Raw genomic sequence first — 25,260 nt, 5'->3', positions numbered from 1 at the left:
CTACAGTGAAGATTTCTCCTTTCAAAAGTCTTCAGGCCAAAAATTAAGTTTGTCCGGTGTTGTTTTCTAGGTGGCAATACAAAGAGACATTATTTGGCATTATGATTGAGCATAATTTTTACTTTGATGTACAAATGAGGCTCTTTTGATGTGGGGCAGTTGTTCCCATAGCAAAGCAGTTCTTCAGTGCAGTTCAATATTAGCAAGCAATTGCTAAATGAATACATCTGTTTTATACTACATAGGCAAAACCGATGGTGATGCTACCTAAGTGAGCCTGCCTCATACACTTTATTTTGTATCTGCTGTTTCTGGTTGTTCAAAATTGTCAGATGTTGAATGCTTGGAATTGGATTATCCATTGTCATTTTTCCTTGAGTCTGCTATTTATTTTACATTCTGTATTATAGAAATGTTTCAAACTTTTACAGAAATACGTTGCTTTGTGTGTTTTTTATGAAGTTGTTATCCTGTCCTGCTTCAGGACAAAACCTTGCAATTTGACAAGGGTTGCCTTTATCAGCGAGGTGTCCGGTGCTACTTGCTTGATAAGCTGCGTAGACTGGGCTAAGATGGTGTTTGGACATGCACAGAGATTTGAGAGGTGCTTCTGGTGAGGATCTTTGAATGCATCAGGTTTTCTGAGCCACGGTCATCCTCAGAGAACGCTCGGTATTTTCAGTACCCTTTAGCCCCCGCTGACTGTTCTCCCAGACCTGAGCTGTGACAGCAGAAACTCATTTCCTTCAGCCCAGGGAAGAAGGGTGGATAGTAAGTCAGGAAGAAATGCGGATTTCTAGACTTGTATTTCCTCTGGATAAGAATGAATAAGAACGATTTGCATTTTACAGTCCTTTTATTAACGTGCCAGTCATCGGTTCTGTGCTGAGGGAATCAAATACCATTTTTGTGTTGGATAACAGAGTTTGCACAGGGTGATTTCTGCTGCAGCCAGGAGTAACAGCTAGAGATATTGCTGATTTTCTCAGGGGAAGAAGGGAATTAGAAAACTGGGCTGGGATTTAGAAAAGTTAGCCTCTATTTTCTGCTCTATTGCTATGCTTCCTATAGCAGTGGAACCACTGATGTTGAATCAAACTTTAATGTATATTGAAGGGATGGAAGTGGCAATATTGGAGAACTGTAGATTTCATCTTCAGCTTTTGAAAGTTTGTCTTTCCCTCTTTAACCTTCTTACAGCTTTCCTTCCTGTAAAAAATACCAGAATTAACAAAATATTAAAGGAACTGTTAATATCTAAATATCTAAGGTATTTGTATTTATTTTTTTTTTAATATTTCAGTATGAAAATATTTCATGCATGTATTTGAAACATTTCCAGTATATGAAATGATTGTCATATCTGTTGATCTTTCCTGGAGGAAGAAGAAAAAAAGTTGGCTTGGTTTAGACGATTAGCTTAGATGCCTATCTTAGATATTAGGTAAACAAATTCAACTGTTAGGGTGGTGAAACTCTGAGAGGGCTTACCTAGGGGCTGTTTAAAACACCCTTTCCTTCACAGAAGTTTCTTAAAAACAGGTTAGGTAAATATTTGTCAGGGGTGACCTCCTTTAGTGCAAAAGGTAGGACTGGAGGTCTCCTCCAAGCTTTGGTTCTTCTGATTTGGGTCAAACATTTAAAAAGTGGCTGGTGAGTAAAGAAGGCTTGATTCTGAGACACTTTAAGGAAAGTAGGAAATCCAGCTTTCCAATGCAAGAGGTGCCAGTAATCACTTCAAAATTCCTGAAATAAATAGTTCTGCATACAGCAAATAAAATGCTTTTTTTCCAAGAATTTATGTTCCCTTGTAACTGACCCGAGATGGGTCAGAAATATTCAGTAAGTCAATCTCAAAATAGTCTGCTCAACTTCTTTTGTACATGACCGTGAAATAATTAGGAGCAAGATGGAAAGCATTTGGGTGAAATACTGATAAAGCAAGCACCCAGAAACCTGTTCTACTCCCTCAGTTTCATTTTGTGCGTTTTCTTAGCTCTCATTCCTTTGCATTTGCCAGATAATTGTTGGAAGAAGCTGAGGCAGTCAATCACCTTATCTCCAAAACAATTTAGTAGCGGGCTTTGCTAAACTGTAACTTGAGTAAATACACATTTTCTGGCTCACCATTCTCTTGCACTATTTAACAACAAATAACCCCGTGATATGTCTTCTCAGCTTCTCTCCCCTAATTTCCTGCTTCTCTCATACATACTCTGAGGAAAAGTGTTCGTTCACTGAAGAGTGAATATGCTACTTACAGCTTTGCGTTTTTTTTCTCCTTTTCTGTTTAAGCTAGAAAATGTTAGAAAAAAAGTAAAAACACGAACGTGTGAACATCCGGTATTACCACGGTACAGCAGTATCTGGTGCAAGCCTACCCGCACATTACCATTTAATTTTATTCTGTTGTTGCTCTCCTGGTTGTTGGCTTGCATGTGCACACATGCACAAAACAGATCACTCCTGAAAGGGAACCTCTGTAGGAAAGTATTTTATTATCGCTGAATGTATCAATTAGTCATTTCATTAAAAATATTTAGATATTAAAGTCAGATAACGCATTGAAATTGCAGAAGAGTTGTTGACTTAGAGGCAACTTTTTTCTGTTGCTTATTGTGACAGACTCCAGCCGCTTGAGTTGGAGCAGCTTCACACCCCTGTGTCGGAGGATGGCATTTTTAAGACTATTGCACTGCTACACGGAGAAATCTGATTATTTTAATGCTGTTGGGGATGCGGTTTAGTTACTTGTGTTTGAATTACTACTACTCACCTGCACGTTACTGCACAACCTGCACAATTACTGCACAGAACAGCTTGGTGTAAAACATTTCTTTTGCAACATCCCAGGCACAAGCTGATGAAAAGAAAATAAGAATTTGACTATTAAATTATTTAATGAATGTAAATTAATTTTTACACTTTTCCAGTAAAATATTAGTGTTATACACCATTTTTAGTTGAGTGTTACTTTAGCAGCTGTTTTATTTGAATATAAAAGGAAATGTAGGTTGTAGTCAGAGTGTTTATACCACAGTATGAAATGATGCAAATGTTACGAATTGTTCTTTTTGCATCAAGAAGCTGGTTGGTTCTCAGAAGGTTTGGAGGAGCGGGCCTTTGACTTGCCAGCTGTGACGATATATCCAGTGAGTGCTGCCCTGGTCTCTTCTCCTGCAAAGCAAATCAGGTTTCCGAAGTAAGGACAAAACACCAGTGTTATGCCTTAAAAATCTGGAAGAAAAACACCGAAATAATTATTTGGAGCATAATCCGTTCTCTATATCGTTATTACATGACAAGAGCATGGGGAACCAAGTGTTCACATAGCAAAGGGCAGCCCGTGAGCTTTTCAGAGCCCCTTGGCCGTCCCACTTGCAGCATGAGGTCACAGTTGCTGCCGCCCCAGCTGTGCAGAGGTGAGCCTGGCTGCTCACCAGCACACGGTCACAAATCCCACCGCTGCTTCTCTTCTCCGCAGAAACTGCTCTCGGGGCACCGCAAGCCCAGTGCACACACAAATCTAGGTCCCCTGCCAAGGACTTCCAAATCCTATCTAACAGTAATTGCAGTGCTAGCTGAACTGTAAAGCTTCAGAGGTTTCTTTCTGATTTTTACTGCAGTTGATGAAGCAAGGCCATCGTTCTTTGCGTTTATTTGCTGTGTTAGTGAGTGGTAAGTGTGGTATGTTGCTAAAATCCTGTAAGTTAAATAAATAGCTTGACTTCTCATGTATCAAAATGATTCCTGAGCAAAAGTGATATTTTAAGGTTTAGTTAAGTATTACTAACTATTTTGTCACATTGTATTACTGGGATGATTGGTCTTGGTAATTTATTTAAAGAATATGATAACTATTCTGCCTGTTGATGAAAGGCTAAACAAATTGATGACATATTGTAAAAGGAACGTTAAATCAAGTATTTAAACATTTCCATTGAAGAAGACTTTTTAATTACAGTATGGAAAAAGTACTGGGTTTTCATCCGAACTAACTTTCTTTGCATGTTAGTCGTACACATCCATCAGTACTGCGGTTAAATAACTTCCCCTCCAGCAGCACGCTTTCTTCTGTGTTTCTTGTAATCGTTCACGTAACTTCATAAGCACATGGAGTTCAGCTGAAGGTGTTGATGCCGGTGTATGTTGGTGATGTGGGTGTACGGTGGCGGTGGAGCAGAGCTGAACACAGGTCTCAGTGGAAGGAAGCAGGTTGTTTGTGGGTCCTGGTCTCAGCTTCAGCATCTGCAGGTGACAAACTGCTGAGCAGGTACTGAAGATCAGTCCTCTAACAACATCAGCCTGTTCCTGCTTCGTGGTGCTGAATCGTGCTCTGGTCTGTGTGGGTGTTTTATCACCCAGGTAATCGGAGTTTATTCCCAGGTAAAAGCGAAACTTAATTTGACCTCTTTGATTGTGGCTGCTTGACTGAATGCCTATTTTTCTCTTTTTTTCATCATTCCTTGTTGTTATAACACCATCAGCTTGTTAAGCATTTTACTGTGGGCATGATCTTTTAACATGCATACATAAATTCTTTTTTTCGGAGTTAATAAAATATTGTAATGGGATTAACATGTTAATAGAAAAAATCGCTTAGGGGTGGTTTTTTCTTTTTCTCAGTGTGAGAAAATTTCTAGAACGATTCTTTCCACCCCAAGAGTATTACAGATTGCTGGTACTGTCAATACTTCCCTTAAATCTTTTGTTGAGCACAATAAGCCTCCCTGTCTTTTTTTATGGAGAGAGTGGTAGAATTTCACCCCCCATTTAAAATGTAGATAATGCATTGTTTGGAGAAGGTTGTTTGAAAAAGTGGTTTAGGTTGGAATGAATTGTCACCTAGGCACTCTGTGTGTGTTTGCTTGTGTCGGGAACTCGATACTGTGGGAAAGCTGCAAGGTACCTTCTAAGATGATGGAAAGGAAATACTGTACTACAATTAGCTTTCCTCACAAATGAGAGTAGCATTTTGTTATCGTGATTAATTGTGTTTTACCGTACTCCGGGAGAATGTAAGCAATAGTAGGAGCTGAAATTCTTGAACGAGAGGGAGAAAGGAAAGATTAAGAAGTAAAAGGTGCAGAAGCAATCTTGAGACCTCTCCCGCTTTTGCTAATGAATATAAGCACAAGCTCTGAATTCAGAGATAGATGGAAGTGATAAGTAGCTCCCTTTTCAATGACTGAGCTTATTTGAACATTGATTGAGACAAAACAATTCTTTGTTTTGTTAATATTACTGAATCTTGAGTAAAAAGTTGGCATTTAAAGCAAAGGCTACCTTACTGCAAGACTAGTTTCTAACATTTCAGGAATCCTTTTTATTCTGGGCTTATAAATTGTGAATTCTCCATTGGTTTTGATTTACTTTGAAGAAAATCCTCTGATACGATAGACCTGCAAAGCCCGTTGTCCTTTGCCTTATTTTCCAGCTGATTCCTCTTGATCTCATTCCATAGTGGACAGAGAGATGGGTCTAAAACATCTTTATGGCATTGTGTTCTGCTCTGCGCAGAAGCAGGTAGGATCCATGTTGGCATTATCCTCAGCTGCTTGCACTGCCACCTCCCTTGTGCACGCTGCCTTTAGAGCTCTGTCAGGGAGCTGATACAGAAGAAAAGTGACTTTTTTTTTCTTTTTTTGTGTTGATAAGTTTTCAAACAGATCCAGTTCCCTGACCTGGTTGGCAGCCAGAGGGCGTGTGCTGTCACAAGGATGGCATCAGGAGCAGGTGGGGTGAAGGGAGAAGGGTCGGATTTAGCAGCTTGGATTTATGCTGGGTTAGTGCGCCCAGACTTCAAGATCCCTGCTATTTACAGGGCAGGACAAAAGTAAGGATTCCAAATGAATGCAGCTTCCTCCTTCAGTGCGGTTGCAGTGATGCACCGCTACAGAGCCACGGCGTGCAATGCCTCCACGGCAGCTCTCTGAAGAGCAGCTCCTAGGAGTGTGAGGGTGATAAGTTAAGCAGGTTTTCAGGGTAGCTTGGGAAAAGAAAGAATGAAAGATTAGAAGTGGAAAACAAGGGGGTGCATGACCAAGAGAAGTGTGTGGAAGCGTGATGGGTGAATGTGCTTAAGACTCAAATGCTTAAGACTGAAAATATTTTCAAAAATGTTCTGTTTTGCTGTGTGCCACCGCTCTGAGTCTGCAGTATTTCACTGGCAGGATGTATCTGGCTTACTATTCCCGAAAAACTTCAAAACCTATTGAAATACAAAACTCATTCTTATTAGTCATAAACTAAAGGTGAGCATACTAAACTACACATTCCATTTCAGTTTGCTGCAGAACGTTTTCCTGGTTTTGTAGAAAAAATATATAGTGTATTTGTAGGTTAAATCTTTGGAGTCTTGAAATATCTTTTTGATGTTTTTAAGGACATAAGAGTAAATGTTTGGTAGAAAATCTTACAGAGAGAAGAAAAACAGTGGAGGGGGCTTTTAAGTCTGTTCCCATGATTTCACAGATAATCTTTCAGAGCTGCAGTGAAAATAAATTTCTGATGGATCGAGTGCAGACCCTTGCAGAGCCACTGCACACAAAGGATGTGTGGACTTTCTGAAGCAGGAAGCAGTTTGGCAGTAGGGCTTAAAGGTCAGGACCTAGAGGGACTACAAAGGCACTGCAGTGATGAATTAAGGAGTTTGTGATATTTTTTGTATTATCAAGGACTGGTTGTAAAATGTACACCAGTGATAGGTGACAGAGAGAAAAGAGGCGGCATCTAACAGCGTTCCTTCTTCACTCCATTAGGGCAGGAAATAAGCTGGGGTGAGCGGTCTTCTAGGAGCTGCTAGGAGCAGTAGCTGGGAGCAAATGTTCACACTGAATGCTCGTGTCCCATGACACCAACCGTAGAAACTTTTGGTGACTGTTTTTCTAAAAACAAATACTGATAAGGAAAAGAAGGGGACAGTGAAGGAAGTTAGATGGTGTCAGTTTAACTGCCTAAAGTTTAGGGGAAAATATGAAAAGTAGTGGAAAAATGGTACATTCATAAAAGAGTTATTAAGCTGAAAAAAATACAGCAAATGAGAGATACCACCTCCTTATTTTGTTCTATCTGCTCTTAATTTAAAAAGAAAAAGGTTTTAGCACCAATTCAGCAATCACTCGTGCACGCATATAGCACAACTGCATGTGTAGTCCCACAGAAATCATAGAATTGTAGAATTGTTCGGGTTGGAAAAGATCTCCTAAGGTAATCTAGACCAACCTTTAACACAGTACTGACAAATCCACCACTAAACCATGCTACTAAGTTCTTCTTCTACATGCCTCTTGAAGACCTCCAGGGGTGGTGACTCAACCACTTCCTTGGGCAGCCTGTTCCAATGCTGCACAACCCTTTCAGTAAAGGAATTTCTCCTAATGTCCAACCTAAACCTCCCCTGGTGCAACTTGAAGCCATTTTCCCTCGTCTTACCACTTTGTGCTTGGGAGAATAGCCCGATCCCCACCTCGCTACAACCTCCTTTAAGGTAATTGTAAAGTACAATAAGGCCTCCCCTGAGCCTTCTTTTCTCCAAGCTAAACAAGCCCAGCTCCCTCAGCCGCTCCTCGTAAGACTTGTTCTCCAGACCCCTCACCAGCTTCGTTGCCCTTCTCTGGACTCGCTCGAGCACCTCCATGTCCTTCTTGTGGCGAGGGGCCCAAAACTGAACACAGCACTTGAGGTGCAGCCTCACCAGAGCTGCAGACAGAGGGACAATCACTTCCCTAGTCCTGCTGATCACTCTATTTCTGATCCAAGCCAGGATGTTGTTGGCCTTCTTGGCCACCTGAACACACTGCTGGCTGATATTCAACCAGCTATCAATACCCCCAGATCCCTTTCTGCCAGGCAGCTTTCCAGCCACTCTTCCCCCAGCCTGTAGCATTGCCTGGGGTTGTTGTCCCCCAAGTGCAGGATCCAGCACTTGGCCTTGTTAAACTTCATACAGTTGGCTTCGGCCCATCAGTCCGGCCTATCCAGATCCCTCTGCAGAGCCCTCTTGCCCTTGAGCAGATCAACACTTGTGCCTAACTTGGTGTCATCTGCAAACTTACTGAGGGTGCGCTCGATCCCCTTGTCCAGATCGTTGATAAAGAGATTAAAGAGAACTGGTCCCAATACTGAGCCCTGGGGGACACCACTAGTGACCGGCCTCCAGCTGGATTTAACTCCATTCACTCCATTAACTCCATTCTTTGGGCCCAGCTACCCAGCCAGTTTTTAACCCAACACAGCATATGCTCGTCCAAGCCTTGAGCAGCCAGCTTCTTCAGGAGAATGTTGTGAGAGGTGGTGTCAAAAGCCTTACTGAATCCTAGGTAGACCACATCCACAACTTCCTAGACTTCAGTAAGGCTTTGCACGTCAGTAATCAGTAAGCTTATGCATGTCAGTGATGTGGACCAAAACTTCTGGGGACTCTGGGCACTGGTTTGCAAATATTTCAGGATTTGGTGTTTCTGCAGGTTTGCTCAAAACCCAGCACTGTCACACTGTCAAAATGGGTTGAGCGTTTTGTAATACCAATGAGAAAAGTGGGAAAATCCTCTAAAACATGTTATGTATGTCTTTCTTACATCAGACTGACTTGAACTACCTTTACCTTGTTTTCATAACCATTTAAATGAATTAGTTTCACTCAGAAGTGTAAAATGGGATTTAAAATCCATTGTTCGTATATGCATAGAGATTATACTAAGTTATTTTTATTTTTCCCTGGTAATATATATTCATGCATAGAAGAGGTGAAACGTTTTTTTTTTTTCAGTACTAAGCTGAAGTAAGTGCTCTAACTTTATTCACGTATTTACTTGTGTTTTATCTAAATGAGTCCTAGTTTTGACTTCATTCTTTGCAGTCATCTATTTGCCAAGGTGATTGGGGTGGAGATACACAATTTATTCCAATTTATAGGATCTCACAGCTGTTGGTGGATGCACTAGAAGGGACACCCGAGTGGTTCCACACTGTCATCAGGACATGGTGGCTCTTGCTCACCTGGGCCCCATCACCCCTGGGCTGGTTTCATGAGGTGCTGTTGTAGCCTTTCACGTCCTGAGTTACAGCAGGACCTACAACTAAGTGTGACACTGAACTAGAGCTGACTCTTCCCATTCATATAGCTGTAGAATAAGACCTTCTGGAAATTGGAGTCCAGTGTGGAAATGTGTAATCATCAAATCATTGAATCATGGAATCACAGGATGGTTTGGGTTGGAAGAGACCTTAAAGACCATCCAGTTCCAACCCCCTGCCATGGGCAGGGACACCTCCCACTAGATCAGGTTGCTCAAAGCTCCATCCAGCCTGACCTTGAGCACCTCCAGGGATGGGGCATCCGTGATTAATCTAGGTTTGGCAGGGTCCAGGCTAAATGAGAGCTAAAAAACCTTTCTTGTCCTTAGCTGGCACTTGCCGTGCCCCTCAGAGCTCCTAATATTGAGAGTCAACTACTTGGCACCTCAAAGAAGTGGTTTAGATCTTCATGGTTTATTAGTCAGGATCTGCACAATAAAGGTGCTGGGATGGCTTCCACAGCCTGGGAGCCCCGCTAGATCTCAGTCTGTCCTCAGTTCTGACCTCAGTTCAGCACTCCCTGTATTGATTCTCCTAAAGCGGAGGTGCTGAGCTGGTGTCCAAACCCAGAGCAAAATGCCATGGATGCCTCTCCCAGCTCATGGAACTGGGCTCTCTGCTTGCCCACAGACAGGAGTTGTAGGAGCTCCTGTAACTCAGTTTCATCTCTGGAGAGAGTGCACAGAGGGAGCCCTGCACACCATAAGCAGCAAAAATATTTTTTTCTGTGACGTGCACAGGGATGTCAAAATGTGCCTGTTCTGCTTGAACACATTCCCAGCCAGGTGAGCATTTCGGAGGCAGATTGGAAAGCTGAGCACCATCAGATTTACATCTCCTGTGTCCATTTTCACCATATGGAGGGTGGTGTAATTTCAGAGCCTTGGTTAAAGAGTTACAGATATTTAGGGAAACAGGTAAGTCACTGCTAATTGATTCCCTGGGCCACTTGCTCCCAGTTTAGGAGGCAATGTGGGCATTAAAGTTGAGGCATGAAAGAGGCAGAGTTACTGATACACGTCAGACTCAGCGATTGCACCACACAGGTTGAACAGGCAGGAGGAAGAGGAGGAGTTATAGCATTAGTAACCATAGCTCCAGAAAAACGTCTGGTTTCTTCTGATTTTAGCTTGTAACCTGGAGCTTGAATATGTCTAAATGTCACTGTTTCAGAAGTCCTCAGCACCAGTAGGAGGACAACTTCTAAAGTGAAGAAGGAAACAGTGTATTTCAGTCCATCAGCCAAGATTTGTTGGATTATTTAAATAGGTGGTGAAACATCTATTTATTGAAACAAAATATGCTCACCTGTAAGCAATGGTCTTTGCCCTGCGTGGAGGGTCATTCTATAATCACTTGCTTATGCTGGGCTTTCCATGGCTTTATAACTCCAATTTCATTGCAGTGCAGGTTCCTGGCTCACATTCTCTCGTGCTGCTCTCCAAATGATCGCCCCCCCATTCAGAAAGGCAGTGCTATATGTACTTTCTGCTGTCTTTGATTTTTTCATCTTTCTAAATTTCACGATTATGTGAATGCATCCGTATAGTAGGAGGCATTTTACTATCTGTACTTCAGCATGTAATGAATGAGATCTGTATTACAGCCATAATAATTTGTGCTAAGTGGAAAAGCGGACCCAGAATCCTCAGATTATTTGGTGAAAATTAGATATATATGCTTAGGAGTTAACAAAATCCTTTATGGGGAAAATAAGTCTAGGCTAAGACCAGCAATGTGGGAAAAACTTAACCCTTTTCCCTGGGCTTGGAGAAGTAGTTGATAGCTGCTGTGGTTGTTTGACTCCCTTGTTCAGATTAAAAAATAAATTAAAGGAAAGAGGAAGGGAATGAAAGAGCATTTCCTTACCAGGCAGTCACACAAGCTATTGTCTGCGGGCTCCCCACCCCCAGCTCTTTCACACGGGCACACACACATACGCACACACACACACGCACACAAAAAGCCAGTTTTGTGTAGTTCTGAGCACACAGATGTTCCTCTTGGCATCCCTACAGTATGGATAGGTTTTTTTGCAGACACAGAATGTGAGGCTTCTTTGTTGGAGACAAAGTGTTGCCTGTGGTGGGAACTGCTGCAGTGATGGGAAAGTATCGTAATGTATTGTTGGATTACTCTGTGTGTGTGTGTTTTTTTTTTTTTTTTTCCAGTAGAGACAGTACATTAAAGTAGCTTTGTGGGCAGTGAATTGTTTGAGCCAAGCCTGGCTAATAACACTCTCTCCTTGGCAAGCAGTCTCACAAGGTATGGTTGGCATGGTTTGGATGGTCACAAGGTTTGTCCCAGGCATGTACAGCAATTCTGGTGCATTAACTGGTAGCCTTAGCAGCCTAATTTGATGATCCAACAAAAGTGGTCTGACTCTACAGGTAGAGCTGTAGTACTTTTGGCTCTTAATTTCAATTATATGAAGAGCTAAAATTATACATGCCTTCTCTTTATGTCATTTTTAGGACTTCTACTCTGGATCTTCTATGTAATGCTTCTAAGAAAATGGCTTAAAATATGAAACTAATAGCATTAAGTGTTTGCTTGAGCTTTCATACTGAAAAGGAAATAGCCTTTTCAAATTATTGCTTTTACTACAGCGCGTCAGAGAACCCCATGCTCTGTTGGGAGCAGTTGATGCCATTGCCAACCTAAAGCTCTTCTGTTGTTGGTGATACTGAGCAAGAGAAGCATAGACCTGTCAGATCGGGTATAGATTACGTTCCTTCTGTCCACATCACGTCATTTTTTATCTCCATTCCTGGAATACACCCAGATTTGGTCGTGACTTTAACCGTTCTCGTTGACAGCACTAAACCTACCCAATAAGTACATTTTGGTTTGAAAGGCCTGCTCACGCAGATCCAGCTGAAAGATCACATGAATGAGGTAGATGGAGAAAATGATGTATGGCACCATTTCAAAATGGCTCAAGAAGTGGGATTATAGATGAAAAACTCCTTGAGGAAGCTGCTTCTAGGGAGAGTTTGGAGGCATGACAATGAAGGATCAGGTTATCTGACTCTGTATGATAACCATTAATAATTTTGCTTCTCAGTGTGTTCCTCTAATGACAGAATCTCTATTCCTTTTTGTCCGGGTATTTTAAACTTTCTCTAGTTTCCTCATTTTAGAGAAAGATGAAATGATTTAATTTGCTGTGGAGCTTTCATCATTCCACAGCTATTAAAAAAAAGAAAAAAAAAAGCCTGATTTTTTACTTGTTTTCTCAGTTTGAAATCATGTTTGTATATTGCATTTAATGAGAATTTATTGGTGTTTCTCTGTTGACCAGTAAGTGACAGAAGACTCGTGAGTGGTTATTAGAGAATGCCTAAGCCAAGCAAGTAGATTGGGAAGAGAGTTCTCCTTATATGATGTCATGGCTGTTGTTCCTGGTTCATTTCAAGGTGGTCTCCACATACTGGATGAAGCTCTACTGCCCTGACTACACCCACTTTTTACTATTCTTAAAGAAGATTTTTAATGCATCACAGCATTAGGATGATCTTTGTTATTTCTAATATCTTAATCATGTCGGGTAATGCCTTGTTTCCTGCTGTTTCTTACAGCTTTTTCCTCCTTCTAGTATTTCTGAAAGCTGCCCATAGCAGTCTGTGCTCACTCCTGACATCACCATACACAGCCAGTCAGTGGCTTGCTGCCTCACCCTCAGCTCCTTGCCTAGACCCACAGGGTCCTTCCCAGATATTCTTTGTATGTTTTGCCATTCACACGTGTGAAACACTTTTTTTTTTCTTTAATCTGAAACGTACCTTTTACAAAACTGTCCATCTCCAGGTAATATCTCTAATATTAGTTACTTTTAGCAGAAAGTGGATCAAATACAGGGTTTGCACAAAGACAGCTGCATGGCATTCTGCAGAGAAGCCAGCCTTGTGAGTAATTTTGCCCCATGCTTCGCACTCTTCCTTGCGAGTTCTTGAAAATCGAACTGACAGTGTCAAACCATTTGTATTTTTAAGGTGCAGCTCCCCAGCAAGATCTTCATGTTGTCTCTGAATAGGCTTTTATGAACTTTGAAAGCCATTTGAATGAATAATGCAAGTGTTAGCATGCAAAGAAATGTTCCTGACGGAATCTGAAAATGTCCCTTTTGGAGGAGCACCATGACCTCTTTTTCATCAAAAAGTCTGTTCTGTGTTAGTCTGTATTGTTTGTTCATAACATAAGCAGCTGAGATTGTTCTTCACACATTCAGATTAAAGGGACACCAACAAGTAATGGAAACTTTTAAAAGTGTTGTCTGACATACCTTTAAATGTGGATACTGTTCTCTGGTATTTAAATGCAGGTACATATTCAAGATTTACACACTCAGTGATGCTTCAAGATGATCTGTGTGCCCTGAAGATAGTAAGGCTTATAATCTGTTGTTAGAGTGGTGCTTTTTCCCTGCAAGATCCCGTTTCACCTGCTTTTAACTTTGTCAGACTTTGACCATGATGTTGGTACTGTCAGATATTCATCGCTAAAATCTTTGATTCCTTCTTCTCTGAGTGTCTTGCAGTTGCCTGGGCGATCTGCATGCGCTGCAGTTTACAGACCAGCTTTTGTGTCGGACTTGACCCTTGACAGAGGGCAGTTGTTACGGGTAGGGGCGTTATGCAGGTACCAACAGCCAAAAGGAGAGCTGGGGAATGGCATGGGACTGGGGAGGTTGAGGGGAGAGACTGGTACTTTTCAGCAGTCCTTTGGCAAGGAGCAGTCCTCAGCGTGTGGCCGTAGTTGACAGATAAATGGGAACCATATGGTAACTCCATCCAGTTCTTCTACAGCAATTGTTACCAACCCACGATTCTCCAAAATCCTCACCTAAATTCTCCAAAGCTCTATTCCTCAAACTGCACCTCCTCCAGACCCCACTCTTTCCTCCCAGTGTATTATTTTCCCTTCCTAGAGACCCCAAAGCCATTTGTATCTGACCATCCCCTTTCTTTAGCTCCATTCTCATCTCTTGCTTGGATTCATGTGCAGCTGGAAATTCAGCTATCTCCGTCAGCTGTTCAGCAGCTCCATTTTCTGTCTGTCTGGATATGCCAGCACTCGTTGCCATTGTAGCCTCCCCACCCATCTCCTGCATCCAGCCTCTCCCAAGAAAAGAATAAATCTAGATTATAGCTATGATGGGGTTTAAAGACAAAGAAAGGACATGGAAGTACTTACTATCAGCCCAGATGGGAGCATCAGAGCAGACTTAAAAGATGTGCCTGCAAAAACCTGCTGACAGTACGTGAATCATCCTGTCTTGCTGATGCTATTCCTGCGTGACAGCTTCTCCAAGCTGTACAAGGCTTGAGGGTTGAGCACCAAGGTTCATCAGGCTTCTAAATGCATTGTCATTGTTCCCATGCAGTAATGACATACTCAGACAGTAAGGGGGAGAAATGGTTGGATTTGAATTTTCATAAAAGCTATGTCTGGATTATCAAAACCTACTATTTTTAATCCCCTGCGAGAGACCTGTCAGGACTGCTGGTGCAAGGGGACTGGCATTGGCTGAGTGAGAAATTTGAGAAATTGCAGGGAAAAAAAAAAGAGGATTGAATTTAGTTGGTAGTGGTGAAAGAAAAGGCTGTGATTGGGTAAGAAACCAAGAGGAGACTGAGATTTGCTGGATACATGGGCTGGGACTAGGAACAAGTACGTGATGGACAGAAGAGTATCTGCTAGCACAGGCTTTGCGTGAGGATCTCTTTTTTTTTATTCTTTCATCTTCTGAGCAGTTTGCCAGGCTTCTGGTGCTATAAGCATGAAGCATTTTTGAAATGTTTTGTAGTATAACTGGGTAATTTTATTAGAAGTTGGAGTATATCATAATCTTTATTTTTTAGCATTTTCTAAGTTATGAAGCAGTATTTTTATCAGAGTAGTTCATTACCTAGTTTAAACAGGAGAAAAAAAATATAACAATCTGGGCTAAAGACTTGGATTTCTTTTGTTCAGCTCCTTTGGAGTGACATTTGCTCTCAAGTTAAAGGATAAGTTTTACGGTGTAGACTGACAAAGTAACTGGCATAAATTACTGGTTATGATGCCATGTCCATATCTGATAGACATTCTGAGAAATGACAGGAGCCACGTTTTGCAAGTTTCATTTGTCAAAGCTTACCTCACAGTGCCATACAGAAAAGGTTATAGCATTCATCTTTGGCATGATATGAAGTGTATTTGAAAATATAGATTAGTATTTGGATTCTTTCTCTAAAAAGGGAATCATCCTGTCCCAAAAGTTTTAGTTAATACAAACTATTTTTTTTCAGTCTGTAACAAAAAAATACAGAGGAAAATAAATTGTTAGTTCTTGTAAGCATTGTGTGCTTTGGTTCTTGTCTGAACTGAAGGCATGCACCTTACTTTTTGGAAGTTTGTCACTGCTAAGAAAGTCTACTTAGAGTCAAAATGTCCATACTGAGTGAATATTTGGCATTTTTTACTGGTTTCGCTATCTTAAAAACATTGATGATTGATATCATTGCAATAGCAGAGAGTGACAATGTCTTCACTGTGGTTTGCTCAGGGGTTTTCCATGATAATCATAAAATAATTTTTGTCAGGCTTTGCGTTTACCTTCTTTTAGCTACACGTGCTTGGAAATTTTCTCATTCATTCACCCATGTCTGTGCCATTTTCATTTGGTTACCAGGTGCCTCAACAGCCAGCAGTGGAAACCCGGGGAAGGGCGACAAGGTCCCTGAACTTTGAGTCCCCCAGAGTGAAGATATCAGGGCTTCACCAATGCGCCATGGTTTTGGGCAGCCCCATAAGCATAAATGGAGATAAATGGTGGTAACACCACCTTGATAACACCAATGATAAGGTGGTACCCCCAAATTCTGCTATTTTTACCAGTCTGCTAGTTATCTACACGAATCGTTAGCAATTTCAAGACCATGCAGTGACTGTAGTGTGTGTGCATGTTTCTGCAATCTCTAGTTGACCAGGCATACTTGCCAAGTGCTCCAGAATGTTTTTCACATCCCAGGATCTAGCTAATATCCCCAAACGCTTTTTCTGGTGTTCATTTCAAATTTTTGCCTGGCAGTGACCAGAACAAAACAGGGTTTGGCTGTGAACTTCCTCAGGTGCATAAAGCACCTGTTGGTTTTAATAGTGCTGGCTTCAGGCTCTACTTATGTACTGTTGTTCAAAACCACAAGGTGACAATGACTTGTTTGAGCTGATGCTTTCATACAGGTTTACAGCATTGTAGTAAATGTTTCCAAGAACATGAGATCCTTTTATCTAGCAGAGTGTATATGTGTATATATACATCAGAGTATAGCTTTTTCCCTTGTAAAAGGATGTTTTTGACACATATATCCTGACACGTGAAGCAAAAATATTCTGAAAAATTACTAATCAGGTGTCACAAAAAGTAAATGTTCAGAAAAAATGAGGGCATACTTTCTTGCTTAGTTCGTGGAAAGACGAAAACAAAGAGTGGTACCTGAAGTGGCAATGGGCTGATGAATCACAGGAAGAAAGATTGTATTTTCTGATGGAATATCAGCAGCAACCTTGGAATATTTTTGTGAAATGTTTATTTAAAGGAAACAGGGATGCTTTGAAAATCCTATTTTGAGAGTCCATCCTTCTTTTGAATGACTGGCTGTTGTGATAATGAATCACACGTGAATAGAATTTAAGCCTAAAGAGACCTTCAGGTTATCTCTCTGGACTTCACTGCATCATGAGAAGTTACATTTCAGCAGGTTGTCCTGAACTGAAGTAAAGCATTTGTTTTGGCATCTACTTGGCTGAAGCCATTCGGGGCTGAATAGCTTCCTTGTTTTGTGTGGTTTTTGCTCGTTTTTGTTTTTGTTTTCCCCATGTGTTTAGTCAATATTATTGATAAAATAGCGATTATAGTTTGCATTTGTTTGACCTCAGTTTCCCGCAGTTATATGTTTTTTCCTAGATAGATTTAAGCATGTTTTAATACCAGTATTTTCTTTCAGTAAACGTATAGACAGCTCAATCTTTAATCTTTTTAATAACTTAACAGATCAAGATCTTTAAGTGGTTATTTAGTTTTATACACATTCTTTGTCCCATCTTCAGTAGCCCTTAAAGAAAAGTAGGCAGCAAGATACTATACAATGGTATTGTACCATCCCATGCTCTGCGCAGGGCAGAGCTCATACTACCTCTCAGCCACTTTCTGCAACCTTGGGCATACATATGAAGCTATTTAGGCCTTTTTGTCCCAACATTGCCTAGGAGCTCTTACTGTGTGTGTGTTACAACTGCTGTATGAAGTTGCTTTGAGAAGGATCGTGGTTCCCCCGTAACTAGTTGTGGAGCGTGCTCCTTGCTGGAAAAAGCCACTGTACCAAGCTGTAAATTGCTCTGTAAAACTGTGCTGCCTTTGCCTTGCAACCAGTTTGTTAATTTTTTTTTCGTTCATATTTCTAAACAAGAATTTTGTTTTGCAGTGAGGAGGGTGGTTGCCTCTTTTTTCAGGTGACAAGTGATAGGATGCAAGAAAAAGGCCTCAAGTTGCACCAGGGAGGTTTAAATTGGATATAAGGAAAAAATTCTTCTCAGAAAGGGTGGTTTTTGCATGGGAACAGGCTGCCCAGGGGAGTGGTGGAGTCCCCATCCCTGGAGGAATTTAAGAGATGTGGCATTGAGAGACATGGTCATGGTTTAGTGGTGGGCTTGGTAGTGTTAGGTGGTAGTTGGACTTGATGAACTTGAAGGTCACAGCAACAAAACTTCTTAACTAATAGATCTGAAAACACATTTGAAGTTATGATAATACGAAAATGAAAGATTTTAAAGCTTTTTATAGCATTCTCTGGGAGAGCTGTGGTTCAACTCTGTCTTGGAGTGCTTTATATTAATATATTTTGCATAGAAGATAACCCAGAGATTCCTTTAATTTCAGTTCAGAAAAGCTATCATTACAGTGTGTTGGGAGGTGTTAAAAAAAAAGATGCAAAAATGTAAAAAAAGTCAAATTAAATTCTCTAATTCGTGCCCTCAGGATAGGAATGCAAAACCAGGTTTTATAGCTGCCTTCCTGTTCCCTTCAGAGGGGCAGGCTTATGAGGGGTGGGATGGATGGTATGGAGGAACAAATGGTGGGTGAGAATGGTTGTAGCATAACCTGGATTTATCTTTGAATTTCACCACTTACTGTTCCAAAAAAAAAGCAATGGAAATTGAAAAACAGTAACGAAATAGAAGGAATATAAGCTAACATACTCCTTTTTTCTTTCAAAACTGCAGCCGTATATTTTTATGATCTGAAATAGAGGATATGTGTGAGTGAATTTTTAAAACAAGTGAGAAATACTAGGCAAGACCTGGTGAGGCTCAAAAATTTCTGTAATTTTATTCTTTTCGAAGCACTGTTCCCAAAAATGAAAGGTTTATTGCTTTGAAATTTAAAATAATAACTTGTGTATTTTTAATAGAAAAAGGACTGCTTGCTAATTTGTGATCACATGCAGCTTTAAACATTGGATAGTTTGACAAAACGCTTTAATGTTTGCCTGTAATTTGGAGTTTGAATAAAATTCTTCATGCCATTTAATAATGAGGATGCTTCCTTGACATGTGAAATTGCACACCTGCAAAGCTAGTGTCCCATTTTCATGGTAGCAAATGGTATAATTAGGATCAAAAAACATTTTTAGTTATAGCCTCCTTATTTTTACATGCTCATTGATTTCTAAGTTAACTCCTTTGGTAGACCTTTTGCTGTGGCCTGAAATGACTTATAATTTAAAAAATGAACATTTTCCCCCCAGCCTTCTTTAAAGTTAGCAAGAGCTGAAATATGTCATTCCGTATTCTCCCTTTCCAATCTCATTATGTAAGAATGCATCGTCTTATTTCTTGCTGTTGTTGTTTATACATATGTTGTGAAGGGACATATTAAAATGGCTTACTTTGTAAAAAATACAAGTTGAAAATCTTGACTGAAGAGTTTTGTGGGTTTGGTGATGTTTCCTTTAATTTATTAAGATTTTACAAGAGGTAAAGCTTCAGTGCAGAAGTGAAAGGATTAGGGTAAAGACCAGGTGGCAATAAAAGGGATGTAGTCAGTCAGAAGAAAGCTTCCATGTTGCTTAGGTTTGGAAGTGTACACTGTATTTATTGTATGTTCAGGAAAAAAAAAAAAAAGCAAAGATAAAAGGCCCTACTTTTAATGGAATTTTAATGGAACTTTAATTTTGTTATTTGCTTTTAAAGTTTTTTTAAGCAGTGTTCACAAGGCTGCCTTGTATGTTTTCTCTGTGCTCCTACGTACTGTAACACGTTGGTGATGTATGGTTGTATAGACGTGTGGTTCAAAGAAGAAAATAGATTTTCGTTTTGTATCTTCTCAAATTCTTCTCCACGACAGTCCAAATGATACAAAAAACACTGAAACAATTATCTGGGTTGCCTCCAACTTAACTGTAAGTCATCTTGTGGAAATGGACACTTGAGTAGAGGCGTGCCTTTGTCCCCAGCATTTTGCCCACTCCAGGACAGATGGAGAGAAGCCTGCGAGTACTTGTTCATATGTCAGAAAGCTTTTTGGAGCCCTCCTTGGCTTAAATTCAGTCAGAGATTTCTGGCAGGTGCTCCAATGGGTGCCCACATCACAACTGACCCTGTATGGGGTCGTGGCTTGGCGGCAGCAGTGGTGGGTTCCCACCTTCGAGGCTGGGTCCCTCCAGCCACAACTGGCGTTCCCAAAGAGTTAGAAATGATAGCTCTTGTTAGGAAATGATGAATTAGTGAAAAGAATAAATTGGCTGCAAGGTCCCAGTGTCTGTTTATATTTTCAAGGATGTCTGTGCAATAAAATTGGGCTACTGCTCCTAGGTGGTTAGGATGTTGATAAAGCATAATTGATAGCAAGGGGATTCAGAGACCACCTGTGCTCTGGGATATTGCCAGTCAGGAGGAAGGAGAGAAGGAAAATGCTTTCTCACGAGGATGTGTGTTATGTGTAGAAATGTTGTAGAATATCGAGTTTGAATGAAATATCTATCCCAGATGCTTTACCTCCATGAATTCAATTCTGTTACTCCCTTCTGCTGACTGTTTTATAAGTAAGTTCTGTAGAAGTGGAGAAAGATTTGACTCTACATGTAAAATATTTTAAAAGTAGTGAGCTAAAAGTTTTTTTGAATATTCCTACGCCTTGTCAAATATATATGCAACCAAACTATCTTTGTTTGCTTCAGTGAATTTAGTGCTCTTACCTGTCAGTAGGAAGTGGTAGAAAAAATACATGTGCGCCCTTGACAAACACCGTGCTCGGGGGTTGGGCGAAGGTTAATGGTTCCTGCCGATGGTCATGAGATAGGATGATGTTGAATACCAGCATTGTTACTTAAAAATAAAGCAAGTCCTCTTGTAAAATGGAGTAGATACTTTCTTTCCTTTCCCACTAGTGTTCTGTGTCTCCTAAGACACTCTGAAAATAATAAAATTCCTGCTTTGTTTCTGGGTCCTGCTTAAAGCTCTGCTTTAAACATAGGATAATTTTGTCTGTTTTAAGGATAAATACCTTTGTGGACAGAATGTGATTACTATGCGTAGAGCAACCTATCATTTCATATTGCTCTAAATGTGGTGGATAGACCACCACTGCAAGTTGTATTCCTGTTTCTACTTTTCCTACATCTTCCACTTCTCGTTTATTCTAAAGTGTTTTAGCTCTAGGGAACATCTGTCACAAAACCAAATGTTTATATTCACACAAATTGGCAGTTGTGTCAGCTCCTTAAAGTGATGTTCTTCAGGATCTCTGTAAGCAGATGTGCTGTGACTGGAAAACTTTCTTTAGTAATTGAGTTATGCATGATTAAAGTTATCTGGAATCATTTTGAGTTCCTGAAGCAACATTTAAGATTGTGGTGCTTCTTACAAAAATACCATTCCTTTGATTTTGCATTACGAATATATGCTAGTGTCTGGAAACTTCAGCAAAGTCCCCTGCAAACTACAAGAGAAAGTCTTCGTAATGCTCAAATGGGGGAGTCATGCTTGAGATTACTAATTTATTATTAAATCTAATTTATTTATTAATTGTCAGAAGAACAGTTTTTGCAGATTTCTCTCATTGGCTTTCTTCATTCTGACTAGCATTTTTAGAGGTTTGATAAGAAAAAAATAGTTTCATCTATTCACATGGAAAACACCCCTCTAGTCAAGCAACCAGACCCCAAAAGGAACTGTTGCATGATGAAAGTAATATTTTGTACTTCAGTTGCAAATAACTCAATATCTTCTCCACTCTATACTGTCAAATATAGACAGGATGTCTAATTCCATTTAAACCTCATTGAGTTCAATATTGCGTAGAAGAGTGTTGGACTCTGAAGAGAGATTTCACAAGAGCATTCTGCTTTACATTGTTGGAGAGCTGTTTTTCCTGTAGAAAGTGGGGGGGAAGGAAAAGAGAGAGAGAGATTACTTGTCTTTAATGTTTATCAGAAGCCCGCTAGTTCTAGTATTAAGTTTTATTAGGTTGAAAATAGGTCCTTCATCTTTTGAAGACACCAGAGAATGTTGTAGGTTACAGCACTAAATTCAGTGTTACTCAAGCATTATAGCAGTGTCTTTATTTTTCAGTGAATTTTTCTCTTCTACAGCTCTCCTCTGTATACAGTTTCCTTCATTTCTGGTCTATTTTCTTACATTGTTTTCAATACTTTCTTGTCACCTGCTTTACCATTTATCCCCTCTCTTATATCTTCCTAAGCCTCCTTTTTCTCTCATTACAAGCTGTCTGCTCCCTCTCTTTTCTGTTTCCATAGCCCATTTCTCCCTCTCAGATTTTTTTCTCTGCCTCTTCTTTTGACTTCTCTCAAAAAAAATGTATATATATATATATATTTAAGTGGTCTTCTCTCATGCCCCATCCACTCCTCACACTCGTAGGTAAAGGCAGAAGAGTCTGGTAATCTATGTCAAAGATAGTCAACGATATGTCAAAGATCATGCTAAGGCAACCCAGCTAGCCAGCAGCTGTCAAAGAAAGTAAAGTTTGGATTCACACTAGAGAATTTTCTGTATATTTCTCCCATTTGCCCAAATGGCTAAAAGTCACTAGCCAGTAGGTATCATTTAAGGTTCTTCAGCTATTGGCTGCTGGAAGCAGTGAGTAGCTTTCCTCTTCGTTCACCTTATGTCTAAACATCCTGACTTCTTTGGGGAACTTTCTCTTTTAAATAGTACTAACAAATCCCAACAGATGCCTTCCATATTTAACGTCTTGCACAGTGTCTTTTAATTTTGTTTTGTCTTTGGATTATTATTCTTAAAAGTCACGTGTTAGCTTTCATGAATTATTATTGTCAGTTGTGTAACCGTGCTCTTTTGAAATGCAAATACAGAAAAGGAGCAGAACCGATTGCTTCCAACTATTCGGCTAGCAACCCCCCATAAGCTGTTCTCTGGTTTTAGTACCTGTGATGTACTCTTCACTGCAACATTTTTCTTTATATTTCGGGCAGATAAATGTTTTCAATTTTATGGTTTTAAGAAAGTGTTTGGTATTTCCACTGTGTTGATTCATGAAGACCATCACAGGATTAATCGGGACTCAGAAACTCTCGCTCACTGAAGTATCCCCTGTAGCTACTTGCTTAGATGTATCAAATGATCTTCCTTTGCTGTTTATAACATAACTGAGTATTTTACACAGGATTAAGCAAAATAATATAAGATAGAATAGTCAGAAAATGAAAAAAAAACACCACCACCAAAAACATAGCCAATCTAGCATCTTGGTCCCTTGGTTTGTTCGGCCCAGAGCAGAGCAGGCTGAGGGGAGGCCTCGTGGCGGCCTGCAGCTCCCTCATGAGGGGAGCGGAGGGGCAGGCGCTGAGCTCTGCTCTCTGGGGACAGCGACAGGACCCGAGGGAACGGCATGGAGCTGGGACAGGGGAGGGTCAGGCTGGGTGTTAGGGAAAGGTTCTTCACCAAGAGGGTGGTCGGGCACTGGGACAGGCTCCCCAGGGCAGTGGTCATGGCACTGGGCCTGCGAGAGTTCAAGAAGCATGTGGACAACACTCCCAGACATGTGGTCTGATTTTTGGGTTGTCCTGTGTGGAGGAAGGAGTTGGACTCAATGGTCGTAGAACAATAAAACCCAAACCTTTAGGAAGAATGTTTCATTACAATAGTGTTGTACAGCAATTCTGGGGTTTCTTTTTAGTAATATGTGGGAAAAAACTTGCAGATACTACCTCACTTTGGAGGAGGTCGTAAGACAAGAAAAGTTATCTTGCCTGAGGCTCAGAGTTAGGAATAGAAACCAGTCAGCTGGCATTGTACTTCTTTGATAATAGCAATGTCACCAGTGATCTAATAATGACTTGCCCTTCTCTTTAATGACGTGTTGCCTAGCAGATAATTGTGTGCATGATACCAGATGATACAGTAAAACATCCTTATGGAAGACACAAACAGTTTCCTATATAATAACTACTCTTCTTTGGGATCTGGTGTTATCTGCTCTTCCTTGGATAGGATTACATCAACAAAGACTGGCTCTGCAGTATTACAGAGTATGTCCGAGCAGATCCTTGCGCAGGGTTATTAACATATCAATTTAGTTTCTCAACTAACTGAGTGTGTAAAGCTTTTTTGTCTAGTATTTGTCTTTCCTTTTGGTGGAAACTGTTTCAATGGCAAGTAAGGTTTGAAGAATACCATATGCATGACAGTAAATGGTTTTAAAAAGATGTAAAACAAAGCACTAAAGTTTTGGGGAAACTCAGAATTTAGTATGTTTTTGTATCCAAAGTTCAGTCTTAGTGCTGATGTGTTATGTTTCAGTCGTAAGTTCCATTACAACACGTTGTTTTTTTATGGGGCTGCTACTTCAGTCTGCAGACAGGAGAGCAGCCATAGAAGACGCAAGACTGTTGCTTAACAAAACTTACCTTTTTCCCCTTCTACCCTTTTCTTCACAGCAAATATCAGAAAGGAACTCGAGTACGCCTGAAGCTGCTGGATCTTGAACTCACATCTAGGTTCTTGGGTGCAACAACTGATACAACTTTGCTGGAAGCTGATGCTGTGCTTTTAGGGCTTCTGGAAAGCAAGCAAACAAAGCAAAAGGAGTAAATTTCATGTAAATAAATACATTTTGTGCTCTAGGACAAATTAAACAAATGAAATGTTCCCTCAGGAAGTAAATGAAAAGTTTTTTTTCTGGTTGGTTATATAAATAGTGAGATCAATAAAAGACAATAAGCACATCATATTTGCTTCTTCCCTTTTTTTTTTTTCTAATTCACTCATCTTTCTAGCTATTTGCCTTTGTAATTAAATGTGGAAGGTTAACTAAGCTTCTTCAGGTAATGTTAGTTGAATGTTTCCAAATTCTGGCTTAAAGAATTCCAGAGTTAGTCTCCCCATCCCCAAGGCATGTTGATCTAAGGCAGTTTACTTCCATGGAGGAAGTCCAAAGCTTTTTGTTGCAGTGCTCCTTCCAGTACAATCCTTCATGCAGAAAGGCAATAAGGGGTTCTGATTTCCAAGTTAGAGTGCAGACTGTTTAATGCAGATATTGGTCTAGAATCTCTGTTCTAATACATCATGCTTTTATCTCCATCTGCATTAAGTAATAGAGATTATTCATTCCTTTAATTTGAGCTCTTATTTCCAATGCATGTTAGTAAATTTTCTCTGGTTATTAATTTAATTAAAATAAAAAAAAGCCTACAACCTGTTTCAATGTAGTAGGGCAAGTGTAGGCCTTAGACTTCTGTAATTATAATTAAGGTAAATATACCGAGTATTTGAATGTACAAGCAAAGAACCATACTATGGGGTATTTGATATCAGAGAGCATTTTTGATTTCTGGTGTATCCAAGTCTGAATTCTGCACAGTCATTTGAGATCTATACATAGTGTTTCGTAGATGTGTTCAGGGAAGGTGAAATTTGCTATTTATCCCACTGAGTGACAACAGAAAACCTGTTTAACCTGAATATATTTTGCCAAAAGGTAGGAATAAAATCTGAATTATTAATTATTAATTATTATTACACTTCGTTTGACTGCAGTGTAAGTCCAGTGGTAATGCCTTTCTAGCTATATCTAACAATTTAGTAAAATGCACACTGGCTTTATCATGTATTACTCAAATCCACAGACACTTCATCTTTCTGCTGGAGCTTGCCACA

At 40.2% G+C, this 25,260-nt stretch overlaps 1 protein-coding gene across 1 annotated transcript in view; it reads left to right on the top strand.

The window, feature by feature from the left end:
* Nucleotides 1-24,332, top strand: part of TPD52 (tumor protein D52) — a 124,263-nt gene extending 99,931 nt beyond the window's left edge. The window contains exon 7 of the mRNA XM_050708691.1: nucleotides 24,042-24,332. Within this exon, the coding sequence (XP_050564648.1) occupies nucleotides 24,042-24,195 (154 nt within the window). The 3' untranslated portion in view covers nucleotides 24,196-24,332. The remainder of the gene's footprint in view (nucleotides 1-24,041) is intronic.
* The last annotated feature ends 928 nt before the right edge of the window (nucleotides 24,333-25,260 follow it).

Source organism: Cygnus atratus, chromosome 2 (genome assembly GCF_013377495.2).
Source record: "Cygnus atratus isolate AKBS03 ecotype Queensland, Australia chromosome 2, CAtr_DNAZoo_HiC_assembly, whole genome shotgun sequence".
Classification (NCBI taxonomy): domain Eukaryota; kingdom Metazoa; phylum Chordata; class Aves; order Anseriformes; family Anatidae; genus Cygnus; species Cygnus atratus.
Note: the sequence above shows the minus strand (reverse complement) of the source record. Positions and strands in the feature narration are given on the sequence as shown.